General features: G+C 43.5%; 2 protein-coding genes across 4 annotated transcripts in view; one reads left to right on the top strand and one right to left on the bottom strand.

Moving 5' to 3' along the window:
* Positions 1–2,807, bottom strand: part of dmgdh (dimethylglycine dehydrogenase) — a 20,563-nt gene extending 17,756 nt beyond the window's left edge. For 2 of the 3 annotated variants that reach the window (XR_014124941.1, XM_081719476.1), the window contains exons 1-2: positions 2,356–2,591; positions 1,551–1,801 (exon numbers count right to left, since the gene is read on the bottom strand). Coding sequence is in view for 2 of the 3 variants with exons in the window: in XM_081719476.1 (XP_081575602.1) it covers positions 1,551–1,801; positions 2,356–2,446 (342 nt within the window). In the remaining variant the exon portion in view is untranslated. Of the gene's footprint in view, positions 1–1,550; positions 1,802–2,355 lie in introns of all 3 variants that reach the window. The other variant, XM_027004165.3, reaches the window with a different exon arrangement.
* A 2,002-nt stretch (positions 2,808–4,809) lies between these two features.
* bhmt (betaine-homocysteine methyltransferase) lies at positions 4,810–11,916 on the top strand. The gene is made up of 8 exons (XM_027004286.3): positions 4,810–4,968; positions 5,991–6,123; positions 6,669–6,781; positions 7,483–7,674; positions 8,272–8,419; positions 8,575–8,757; positions 9,879–10,107; positions 11,005–11,916. Exons 1-8 carry the CDS (start codon positions 4,945–4,947, stop codon positions 11,180–11,182), a joined length of 1,200 nt encoding a protein of 399 aa, XP_026860087.1. The 5' UTR covers positions 4,810–4,944; the 3' UTR covers positions 11,183–11,916.
* The last annotated feature ends 1,103 nt before the right edge of the window (positions 11,917–13,019 follow it).

The following is a 13,019-nucleotide window of genomic DNA, read 5'->3' as shown; positions in this document are numbered from 1 at the left end:
GGTTTAGCTCTGTATTAAATACCCACCATTCTGTTTTCATTTTGTTTAACAAATAAATGAAGTCAGTTACTAAATCTCAACACTATATCCATGCTTTTCTTAATAAGCATAATAACCTAATTCCCTAATTCCCTACTGCATTCACTTGATAACGTTTTACCATGCATTAATAAAGGCTTACACAGTGAGTCACAGAATGACCAAAACAAAACAAAAAATCACTAAAACTAAAATTTTAGAAAACTAAAACTTTAGAAAAGAAAAAACATTAAAGACAACTTTATTACGTTGTGCCAGGCCCTACTTCCATGGTACAAATATTTCCCACTACTTCAGTCAAATGGAACCAATCAGAACTTTATCCATCCTGTTCTAGATGGGGATTGGGCTGAGGACACGCCAGCTAAAACGAGAACCACAACTCTGGCTCCTGCTTGCCACTTACTGTAACCTGAGGATGTGTTGAAGAGGTGTGTGGCTGAGGCTGAGTGTATAACTGGAGTACTGAGTGTTTACCTCTCTGTGTAGAGCATAAGTATAGTGTGACTGTAAAGCAATAGCCAGGGGGCAGCGGGGCTGGGGGTTATTTTCCAAGAACAAATAACTGGGCAAAACCCTCAACTAGACACCAGCACACTCTTCCTCTCTCTTTCTGTTTCTCTGGCTCAGTAAGACTGACTGAATGTCTTAGCCAATCATCAGTGATGTATTCGGCTGCTATTCATCGTTTTGGTTTTGACAACTGGTCTTCACCATAAGTGCTTCTTGCACAATGTGCTACTTTTTTGTCGCTCTGTGAACTGACTTCAATCTGATACAGCATTTATTTTAGATAGGCTGCTGCAAAAGAGGAAGTTGGTAGCTTATTAACTAATGTTCCCGTCCAACAAACCTTACTCTATTCATCTACCATTCTGAGGTTTTATTATTACAGTTGGGATAATACATTGGTCAGTCAAAACAAATACAAATGATTGCCTATTCCTGTGTTTTGGCAAGTCATTTTCAACCATGTCATCAGCACTGAGACAGAAATTGACATCTGACTAGCTGAAGCCAAAAAGTTCACATGTCTAAGATCAACAATCACTTCATGCTTATCTACCATCAGCTGCTATGGCTCCATTCTAACCTAAATCAATACCACTGTGTCTCTTTACTGATGACAGTATTGATAAGGTCGTAAAGCAAAGTCAGGCGTAGAGGACATGATAATCAATTACCCCTTGGGGGAAAAAGGCACAAAAAAACATTGCTGTGTACAGAAAGAGGGAGTCAGCATGCAACACTCAGACAAACATGCCATCTAGAAAAATTTCTGGTCAAGGTTTACATAGGTAGGTTTACACTTTTTTAAGCATAAAAGCTATTAATGTAGTGTGAAGCATATGTTTCAGTCTATGACTGTCATCAGTGCAATAGCAACAGGTAAGCCTCGACCTGAAATAAGAACAATGTTTCCAAGATGTTTCTTAGTGGTATATTTCTGTAGCATGGACCCTAGTTAGCCCTTTGTGACGAGGAATGGTGGAGCTTTGTGATGAACCTACAGCGTGCCAGGTGGAGCCAGCAGTCAGCTCCGATTTTTCCAGCAGCACCACGTCCTTCTGGCCAAGCTTGGCCAGATGGTACGCCAGACTCACACCCACACATCCTCCTCCGATGATCAGAGTCTCTGCCGTGTCCTTCAGCCTCTTCCGCAAAGCTCCCACGTCACCATTGCTGAGGGAAAATGGAGAGAGAGAGGGTGAGAGTGTGGAGATAGAGGGAGAGAATGGGGAAGACAGGGAGAGAGTAGAATCTGAGGGAGAATGGAAAGGAATGTCGACAGGATGGAGAATTATGAGGAATTAAACAGGCAGACTGAAACATATACCCAATAAAATAGGGCGATTTTGATGGAGAAAATTCTTATCCCTGGACTAAACTGGGTTTAACTGTAAATACTACAAGAGCCAACAACAGAGATGACTACCTGTTTGCTCTTGAATGACAGAAACGTTTCACCGTTTTTTAGCCCCACTAAAAAATGTATTTTTCACTCGGCTGGTGTGGAGCATTTAACCACCGCCAAAGTCCCACGGAACTGACCAAACCAAAGGGCAGCATGTTAGCGTGGCGCTCTAGACGTGTTTACAAAGTGTAAAATCGTTTGTGTGCGTCACATGTTGTATGATACACTCATTGGGTAACAACGTCTAATTGATTCATTGAGAAATGCTTATATTGTTTGTCATTACTCTGTGGTATTGATTTATGGTAGCTAAATGAATAAACGGTGATTTCTCCAAATAAGACATTTTCCCCGTTGCTGCTCGTATGATGTAAATAAAGTCTGAAAACGTTTCAACTGACCTTCCTTTATTATTCCAAATCGCGCTACTAACTGAAAAACAGTTTGAGTTTTCAGAGTTGTCTCAGCTTGTCCAAAAACATGTATGTTCATCCCAGGCAGCACATACACGCTCGTGGATCCGTCTCACCTCTCATCCGCGTGCTTCCGTGACGCGAAGCTTATGCTCCGTTCTGCAACTCGCCTGAGTCTTCTACACCAGGCCAGATCTCTCCTCATTTTCGTATTAATTATGTTTAAAATTGTGGACATGTTGGCCAAACCTGTTCGAAGAGGCACACCCAAACGTGCAGCGAGCTTTTAAACTTCAGCGCAGACGCGCAGACGCGCAATCTCTAAACACATCCTCGCGTTTCAGCGGCGCAGGCGCGTCTCCGTGGAGGCTCCGTGGCAGTGCGCGAAGCCCAACCGCCTCTGGCGCGCGGGCAAAGCACATTATAATCGTTAAGCCTCACTTGGTTATTTGGGGTCTGGGGTTTCTTCCAAAAGACATGTTTGTTTTCTGTAAACTAACTCTCTTGCTGTCTCTCTATATAAGCCTACAACAATATATGACCATTCTTCTCTTTATACTATGTTAGTCTGTCTGCTTTGACGCTTTTTATGAAGGGCGTTCTCACTGAAAACTGCAAGAAATCTGCAATCTTTAAGTGATTAAACGCAAGCAGAGCTTTTTGGGGCGTTTTTTCGCTTTTCTCTAAGTAAATACTCTAAGAATAACAACAAAACAAACGTTCACATGGACCCTGTGTTTGCTGTGCCTTCATATTTTGCAGGTGTGTCGTTGCACAAAATGATCGCAAACATTTCCAGGTTCGTTGCGCGGCTCTGACATTCTGTCTGTCTGGCTGAAGCGTGAAGACAAGTGTGCGCTCGCAGCCGTAACCGATCTGTCTGCTATGTCACTTAAATAAAAGGCAACTAGAGCCGATCGTGCAGGGAGCAGGTTGTGTTGGTGTGTAGGTATGTAGGATCCAGTCTGAACAGGCTACTGCAGGACAGCGCTATGGGGGCTGGGGCCACATCAGACCTTGCAGGCCTTGAAACGCTGAAATGCTGACACTCATGAAGACACTCAACCCTTACCCAGAACGGCCCGGTTTCATTCACCTTTACTTTATTTACAGATTGTGTGTGTGTGTGTGTGTGTGTGTGTGTGTGTGTGTGTGTGTGTGTGTGTGTGTGTGTGTGTGTGTGTGTGTAAGGGTGGAGGGTGTATGTTGTATTAAATGTTGTATGTGCACTTACTGGGCTCTACTATAAACAGCTGTTCAGTTTCATGGATTGTATGTAGCTATTGGTGAACAAAAAAAGCATTACATCTATACAGACGTGTGTGTGTGTGTGTGACAAGAGATAACTGGTAGTGATATGTCTGCTGACCAGGACATAAAGTGACTCTCATTGGTTGTTCAGTCAATGTGCTTGCATTTTGCTCTTTAAAGATGAGTTCAAACAGAGGTTTTCTACACCAAGCAAAAAAAAAAAAGTGATTACTTGTGTCTCACTATTAGCATAAATACTGCACCATCAGAGTCTATAATAAAAGTAGATTGGTGTAATGCCGGGTAATTTTAAAGACTCCCGTGCTTTATGCGTTAATTAAGGCACCAAGGCTAATGTGCCTCAACTTGCTCCTGCACAGCACATTTCAATTACGTGGCTCATTTATGAGCGCAAAAACGTGCGTGCGACGTGCGCAGCTCCTGCCGAGCTGACGCGCATCTGACGCTCATCACAGTTTTTCTCGAATGTGGCTGTCATATATTTTGCAAGGGGAGAACTTTGATGTTAAGCAAAGGGTCATCGTAACGGCCTTTGGAACAAGCTTATTGACTGGGTTATCAGTCTTTAGCTGGATCTTTAAAAAAAACTGCAAAAATGTGTTTGTGTCAGTTCACCTAATCTGATATAAATGATCTTACGTTGTGCCATATGCGATTATTATCATATAACTGATTTGACTAATTATAATCGATCTATTCCATTTACAGCAGTCTACAAATGACTCATCTGTAGATGAAGAAAACATTTGATTTGCAGATTAAGAAAACATTTGGTTTAATCTGCAGATGGATAGACTGCTGTAAATGCAACAGATAATTACTCAGATCAGTTATTTGATAACAGCCAAATGATCATTTAATGTGGGCTTTATAATTCAGTGATGATAGTGTAAGAAAATACCTCACTGACTTTTTGTAGTGAATAGAATGGCTGTAATTTTCTGTTAATCTTTGCTTCCCCTGCAAATTAGGACAACGTGAAATCAGAAATGCCATGAACTTCGATCAATTTCAATACAATTTTACATAAACACAACACATTCCGAGCTAAACATGACGGTTCCGAGCTATGAGGAAAATGGGGAGAAGAAAGGATTGCGTAAGGCAGCGAGAATTGGACAGCGAGAGGTTTTTTTGGAGTGACATCAGTTCTAACGCAGCAAACCCCTCCTCCGGTGAAATATAAAGGGAGAGAAGAGCGCACAGGTCACCTCCGATTACGGCAGACACCGCGTCCGAGGGAAGTGGCTTCCCCCCCCGAAACGAGCCTGCATTATATATCTGTCTGTTTAAACTTCTGCAGTAATGGCACCAGTCGGGTCCAAGAGGGTAAGCAGTTTCGCTGGGTCACTTTGGCGATATTTTTGAGGGATTGCTATTTGAACACTGTATAGTAACGTCATACAAATGAATGTAAACCTGCAGCGAGAAAGTCACATATATTGGTGCAAGTGTAAAATCTTAAGTGGGCGAAGACCAAGTTCTAAACTCATGCGACTTTACATATGTGCAACGTGGTGTGTGTGTGTGTGTTCCCATTAACAGCTTTCGCGGAAATCGCCAGAAATCTTCGCCAAAAGCTTGCGTCAAACTAATTTGCCTGCTAGGGGGACAATATTTTGGTTTTCAAAAAAGTGGATCGGGGAGGGGCGTCTTACTTAGACCTTCATGACTAATAACAATGTCCTTCGCAGCGCATTTGCTCAGATATCTTTATTCCTCCACTTGTCCCTTACAAATAAAATAAATTCAAAAACTTAAAAAAACATTTTCATGTTCATAGAGTGAATGAAAAACATACGCCCTAAAAATCCACAAGACACTTTTCAGTTGTTCTGATGTGCCCAAGTATACTTTCCTTAAGTACGTAATTTTTAGATACTAAATGTACGTTTAACAAGGCAGATATGCAATCCACATGGGGGATATAGTTTGGTACAGATTTCCACACAAACCCAGGACACCTCGTGGCTATAATTTTGTCATATTTGTTATTGATTTCTTATTTATTAATGAACTAACCGATATACAAGAGTGGCGGTGGTGCGTTGTGAGCATAAGGAGCGTAAGGTCAATTTCTTTTGTCACATGCACGCTGTACATGGACAAATTGGACATTGCCTAAAGCAAACCGTCAGAGCTTCACTATCAGCTTGAGTATCCCAGACAAATCCCAGACGTTTGCTGCATTTTAGAAATCCCGGCCGGGTACATTTTGTAGGTCCCAAAATAAGGTCATGTCAAGGGAAAAAGAGGACGTGTTGTCACCCTACTTTTACGCTTAATTGTTATGAATTCAACCGTAAAACTGCTTCAAACATACAACAACATTGCTGACTCTTATCCTGCAGGGCATTCTGGAGCGTCTCAACGCGGGCGAAATTGTAATCGGAGACGGAGGTTTCGTCTTCGCACTGGAGAAGAGAGGGTACGTTAAAGCCGGCCCTTGGACCCCGGAGGCAGCAGCGGAACATCCGGAGGCCGGTAGGGGGACGCAGCGTAATCCTCACTCAGCGAAACTCCTCACTCTGCCTCCTAGAGGCTGAACGTCTGTAAACAACCCCACCCCATCCCCCAACAAAAATTCTGTCCTAAACGGAGTACAAGCCCAGTAGCTATGGATGAACTTGACCCGTGCGCCACAAACCATGTCTTACGTAACTCTGTGGTGACCACAACTGTTATGTTAGGATGCATCATATGCACGCTTGGATTATAAACATTTGCATGTTACTGTTTTTAATTCATCTTATCTTTATTCATGTTTTATTTAAGTATTTACAGAAAGAACACCACAGTGTATTAAGTTTATGTTCATATATAGCTCATAGTTCCCTTGGTTCACATATAAAAGTAAATAATTATTTAAAGATTGGCAGACGTGTGGAGCTGTAGAAAAGCTTTATTACACAGTACTCAACAACATTCTCTCTCTCTCTCTCTCTCTCTCTCTCTCTCTCTCTCTCTCTCTCTCTCTCTCTCTCTCTCTCTCTCTCTCTCTCTCTCTCTCTCTCTCTCTCTCTCGTCAGTCCGACAGCTGCACAGGGAATTCCTGAGGGCAGGGTCAAATGTCATGCAGACCTTTACGTTCTACGCTAGCGATGACAAACTCGAGAACAGAGGCAACGACGTCCACTTCACTGTAAGATGCATGTAACTAAGACGTGACTACTGACTACTAAAACATGTTCAGTATCACTCAGTCAGATTGACCAGTTGGGAACAGCAGAGCAAACCTGATTGTCTAACAGTCTTCTTAGGCAGTGAAGCATTTGTTTGTGTGTATTTGTGTTTGTGTGTGTGTGTCTGTGTGTGTATGTGTGAACATTTGCCATCCTACTTTTCTTGGGATTTTCCGCCATACAGTGTTTCTCAGATATGTGTTTCAAGGTTAACACATTCTCACTCTAGATCCCATTTTAAAACAGCCTCCGGTCTCAGTGGAATTCAAACTATTCATCTTAGTTTGTTGTAACCCTCCTCAAATAATTATTATATTACAGTATGACTGTATATCAGGAGTGTTTTGTAACTTAGATTAAAGGACAGTTTCCAGAGCAAATTCAGGATAGATTTCAAACTTCTTATTACAGCGCTGAAAAAAAGTGCATAGAACCAGGCTTCTGCAATTATTTGCAAATATTTTACATCAATGCAACAATAAACTTGCACTTACATAGTAGGTACATGGCATGCATAACAATAGCCATGTTTACAACATCCAAAAGGTCCAAGACAAAGAGGGTAGGGAGTCTTTAGAAGACTCGCTTTTAAACTTTAAAATATATCTTTAGAATTGTTGGTTATAAATGTGTAACGAAGAATACCATCTCTGGTCCATAGGGACAGCAAGTCAACGAGGCTGCTTGCGACCTGGCCAGGCAGGTGGCCAATGAGGGCGATGCATTGGTAGCAGGCGGAGTCTCCCAGACTCCCTCTTACCTGAGCTGCAAAAGCGAGCCTGAGGTAAAGGCCATCTTCAAGAAGCAACTGGACGTCTTCCTCAAGAAGAACGTGGACTTCCTGATCGCTGAGGTGAAGAAGCCATGTCACAGTGATATGATTTGCTGTTCGGAGCACTGCTAGTTGTAGCCCATGTGCCAAATAACCTGGAGTAAATAAATAATAGCCTGGAACTGCAGTGTCCATAGGTTTAGTTCCAAGCTGGTAGCTTCTGCTGTGGTGTCAGCTTGTTTTGTTGAGCAAGTTCTTTAACTCCAGGTTGCTGCAGAAAATTTCCCAACCAGTGCTTCAGAGATTGATAGATTTGGCCAAGCCCTCTTGGAAGTAAAGTTCTGGAATTTACAAAGTTCTGGAGTTTCCAGTACAACAGGACATAGTTCTAATAAAGAATGAATATGAAAATTAGATTTTCATTTGCTCATTAGAAGGAACCATGTAAGATCTACTACTGCTGCACAAATAACTAGCCAGCCAGCGTAGCGATTTCTGAACCAGGTTTTAAGGGGTGTTCAGTTTTGGCAAATGAAACATTGTTCATTCACAAACAGTGAATGAAACTGAATAAAAGAATAGCTTAACTGAGATACACAGATCGTACTGTAATAATTCCCAGAGGTCACAGTCAGGATCAGTGTGAGGTGCTGACTGCTGGTCTTTTGCATGTGCCAGTACTTTGAACACGTGGAAGAGGCGGAGTGGGCCGTGCAGGTGCTGAAAGCCACTGGGAAACCTGTTGCCGCCACCATGTGCATCGGACCCATGGGGGACATGCATGGAGTGAGCCCCGGAGAGTGTGCCGTCAGGCTGGTCAAAGCAGGTGGGCCTCGTACACAATATCGCTATCCGTCACACACTCTTCAGAATCCTAAAACAAGCAAATCTTAGCTCAACCCTTCCACCACCATGGCCATGTCATCAATGTCCAGTTTCGACCCACCTAAACTTCACTTTGTCGCTGCCCTCACGCTCCAGGCGCTGACATCGTTGGCGTGAACTGTCACTTCGACCCGATGACCTGTATCCGGACTGTGGCCATAATGAAGGCAGCAGTGGAGAAGGCGGGGCTTAAGGCTCACTACATGGCTCAGCCCCTAGCCTACCACACCCCAGACTGTGGCTGCCAAGGATTCATTGACCTACCTGAGTTCCCATTCGGTACATAAACACACACATACACACACAAAACTGGAGCATGCCCTGTAAATTATGTCCAGTGCACTTCTAAGAAAAGGAGAGCCTGAGGGCAATGTCCACACACACACGCACACACATGCCCTGTACGTTACATAGTGTCCACACACACACGCACACACATGCCCTGTACGTTACACAGTGTCCACACACACACGCACACACATGCCCTGTACGTTACACAGTGTTCACACACACACACGCACACACATGCCCTGTACGTTACACAGTGTCCACACACACACGCACACACATGCCCTGTACGTTACAGTGTTCACACACACACGCACACACATGCCCTGTACGTTATACAGTGTCCACACACACACATGCCCTGTACGTTACACAGTGTTCACACACACACGCACACACATGCCCTGTACGTTACAGTGTTCACACATACACGCACACACATGCCCTGTACGTTACACAGTGTTCACACACACACGCACACACATGCCCTGTACGTTAGTGTTCACACACACACGCACACACATGCCCTGTACGTTACACAGTGTCCACACACACACACACACACATGCCCTGTACGTTACACAGTGTTCACACACATTCACACACACACATGCCCTGTACGTTACACAATGTTCAAAAACACACACACACACACGCCCAGTATATAGCAGTCTCTACACAGACACACGCACACACACACACATGCCCTGTACATTGCAGTCTCTACACACACACACAGGCACACACTCAGACAAACACCCACACACAAACACATGCCCTGTACATTGCAGTCTCTACACACACACACACACAAACACTGTTCATTATATCTTTCTCTCAGCTTCAGTTTCTAGGCCATTCCTATGTATCTGCATGTCAGCTGTTACTGAACAAAGCACTATGAAAATGCTTTTAAACAGAAAAAAGGATGAAAATGTAATAATGTAAAAAAAAAAAAAAAATCATCATCATTTTACCAGATGAAAATCCATGTAAATGATCAATGTTAACTGGTACTTCAAATCTCAAGACTCTCTCTCACACACCCATGGTCGGATTCTGTAAGGTAAAGCATCAATAACCTCGTACCTGATTGGTGTGTCCCCCCACAGCCCTGGAGCCCAGAGTGCTCACCCGCTGGGACATGCAGCAGTACGCCCGGGAGGCCTACGAGGCAGGCATCCGCTACATTGGGGGCTGCTGCGGGTTCGAGCCGTACCACATCCGCGCCGTGGCTGAGGAGCTGGCCTCCGAGAGGGGCTCCCTGCCCGAGGCTTCCCAGAAGCACGGCATGTGGGGCAACGCACTGGAGATGCACACCAAGCCCTGGGTCCGGGCCAGGTAGGTGGGGCTCCGCTCCGTACGCATGCTCTACATTACACTCCAGCGGTTGGTTGGGTGCCTTGGTCCACTGGCACATGTCAAGAGTGATAGCATATTATCAGAGTTCAGAAGGGACTGTGATAATGTCCTGTAACTAACTGGGTGCTGATTCTTCAACTGTCACAGCCAACACACATGGCTTGACGTCACACACTCACCTCTAGAGTCAGTAAGGAGAATATGGAAAGGTTTTTAAAAATTGTCAATAGAATAAACCCTTTTCCTTTTTTGCAATAAGTTTTATTCATTTTGAATTTTGTGAGCAAAATAACAGAGGAAACGCACCCACAACGGACCAACAACTAAAAAAGAAAGAAAGGAACAGCGCTTATGACTTAGTTACATAACATGCATGACATCCAACACTGCAACCGTGACCACCCCCGAGTATATATGTCCATCAGAAACATGGCACAAAACACACAGAGGGAAAAGGGTCAGTATAAAGGCATTCCATTTCACTGCATCTGTACGGGATGGCCTCACTCAAAACCATTTCCAGCCTTTAAGACAACCCTCCGCAGGCTGGCAGCTGATGGAATGAAGCTGTGGAGACCAAGTCTTTACAAGTGTTCTCCAAATATTTTCAAAAAAGCTCCACAGTTTCTTTGCAAACTTATAAATAATAATAAACACTATTATATAAACACAACCCAACTGAATACTGAATATAAATCAAATGGTCGGTAATCCGTCTGGTCCACTACAGATTAGCACTCCCCCTCATCCAACACACCTGATCTAGCTTGTTGTCACACTGAACCAGGTGTGGTGGGTGTGCATGACCCTGCTCCAAGGTTTGAGTCTAGGACCTTTGCCCTGCCGTGGTGTCTCCTGATTGGACTGTCATTGCAGAGCCCGCCGTGACTACTGGGAGAAGATTAAGCCCGCCTCTGGACGCCCGCTGTGCCCCTCAATGTCAACCCCAGATGGCTGGGGGGTCACCAAGGGTCACCCTGAACTGATGCAGCAGAAGGAAGCCACCAGCCAGGAGCAGCTGCGCCCACTGTTTGCCAAGGCTGATGCCAAGTGATGAGGGTCTCCGGGAGACAGGGCACCAACACGTACCCTCATTACCAAGCATACGGTGAACCCACCCGGACATGTGAGATCAGGGAGACAGAGTGAAAAACACAAGAGTGACATCTATTTTTTCTCCTCATCATTGTTCCCTTTCCACACGTTTACATATCATGTACGATTAAGGAAAGGTTCTTGTTGCCTTGTTATGGTGGGACCAGTTTTAGCAGTATTTCCACAGCCTTCTACTGCAGTGTCAGTCTGTTCCTCAGGTTTTCCTCTCAGACAAGATTTATACACTCAAAAAACACGTGCTTATAATTGTATTTGCGGCATTGGAATCCTTACCTAACTACTTTGTTTGTAGCTATCCACTATGCTTGCTGTTTATACGCCGTAAGATTTTTAAAATATATATACATATATAGGGGGATGTTAAACTCAAGTTCCTCACCTTTACCTCTAGATGGCAGTCAAGAGCTCGTTACTGCTTGAAATAAATAATGTGAAATTGATTTGGGAGTAGTTCAAAATGCCAGGTTTTCCGAACACTCCGGTGTTTTGACAGGAATGTCCACTCAAGTGATTGTTACCTGACATTTTTTTCTTTTTGCTTCTTGCTTCGTTAAAAATTCGATATGCACGTTTCTCTCTTTTTTTCTGTATCTTTTTGTCTCGTCAGCTCCATTGTCATGTATATCCTGAAAAATAAAACAGATCACAGCATTTACAGATGCCAGGATCAAACCTTTGTTAATATTTTTTTCCTATGTTTCAGTCCAAGTGCATCACACAAACTCTGACACACAGCTAGCTGGCTACATTAGGATTCATATGTATATGTATATAACACCGTACTATGTAAATCTATATGAAATGGCAATTTAAGATTGGGCGGGTCAGATCACCGTCCATCTCAAAACCTCAATGTGAAAGTTTTAGTTTTAGAAACATTCCTCAGCTCTTGAGCGCTATTTTATGTTCACAGTGAGACCCTATTCACGACAGCGGGATTCAGGAACATGGAACCCAACATCCTGCTCACAGACGCTGCACACGTCTCTGTAGTCCAAGAGAATAAATGGCCACCACCAGGCAAACTTTCCCAAGTCACCCTTCTGAGAGGAAGGTGCAGTGCTTTTCTGAGCCCAACGCTATTCTCAATAGCCAACACACATCACCCAGCTGGACATTTCAGCTTCATGCTTTTGATATGTTGGCAAAACACATTGTTCCTGCTCAAATAAAAGTTAAAATATTAGTAATATTCCGGCATTTCCCCGTTCTAGTCTCTGTCTACCACATCTCTTGAGTATGGGTGTACTCAAGAGATGTAACGTACTTAGAATGGAAAACACCGAACACGGTTCTAATGGAAATAGTGGAAATGTAAAAACTCCTTTAGCGGTTGTTGTTACCTGTGTTTGGCTCCCTAGGCGAAATGTCTAAAGAGAGAATACATTAAAATGTAAAATATCCAGGGATAAGAGGACTTGGTAGTAGACATAAATCTTAATGGCTTATAGGCATCTATAGACCGACTGTTAGGTTATTCCTTTACAGTAACTGGTTACAGCAATGAGCTAACAGGCCGGTGCTAATTATTCAGCTTCAGTGAAATGTTGCAGAAGACGCTTTGTGTCTCGCACAACTTCAGTAGTCCTGTATACAACTGAAATTGCGATATATGGTGAAATACGTGCCGTATATCATAAAAAGGGTTAAGACCAGTCTACACTAGTGTTCTGTCTCTAATGTAAAATGGCAGACATTATAGGTGTTTTGAAGGTTTCTATAATACTTTAACCTGAGCACTATTTGGCACTCCGTTTTCAGATTTATTGCTCCTA

Source organism: Electrophorus electricus, chromosome 8, assembly GCF_041902795.1.
Source record: "Electrophorus electricus isolate QZ-2024a chromosome 8, ASM4190279v1, whole genome shotgun sequence".
NCBI classification, from domain to species: domain Eukaryota; kingdom Metazoa; phylum Chordata; class Actinopteri; order Gymnotiformes; family Gymnotidae; genus Electrophorus; species Electrophorus electricus.
This window is presented reverse-complemented; position numbering and strand designations above follow the sequence as displayed.

Excerpts from the sequence above, each read along its gene's own strand:
- bhmt (XM_027004286.3), top strand. The coding sequence starts at position 4,945 with ATGGCACCAGTCGGGTCCAAGAGG. Across the intron at positions 8,420-8,574 it reads CGTCAGGCTGGTCAAAGCAG|GCGCTGACATCGTTGGCGTG; the intron begins GTGGGCCTCGTA and ends CTCACGCTCCAG. Across the intron at positions 8,758-9,878 it reads CCTACCTGAGTTCCCATTCG|CCCTGGAGCCCAGAGTGCTC; the intron begins GTACATAAACAC and ends GTCCCCCCACAG.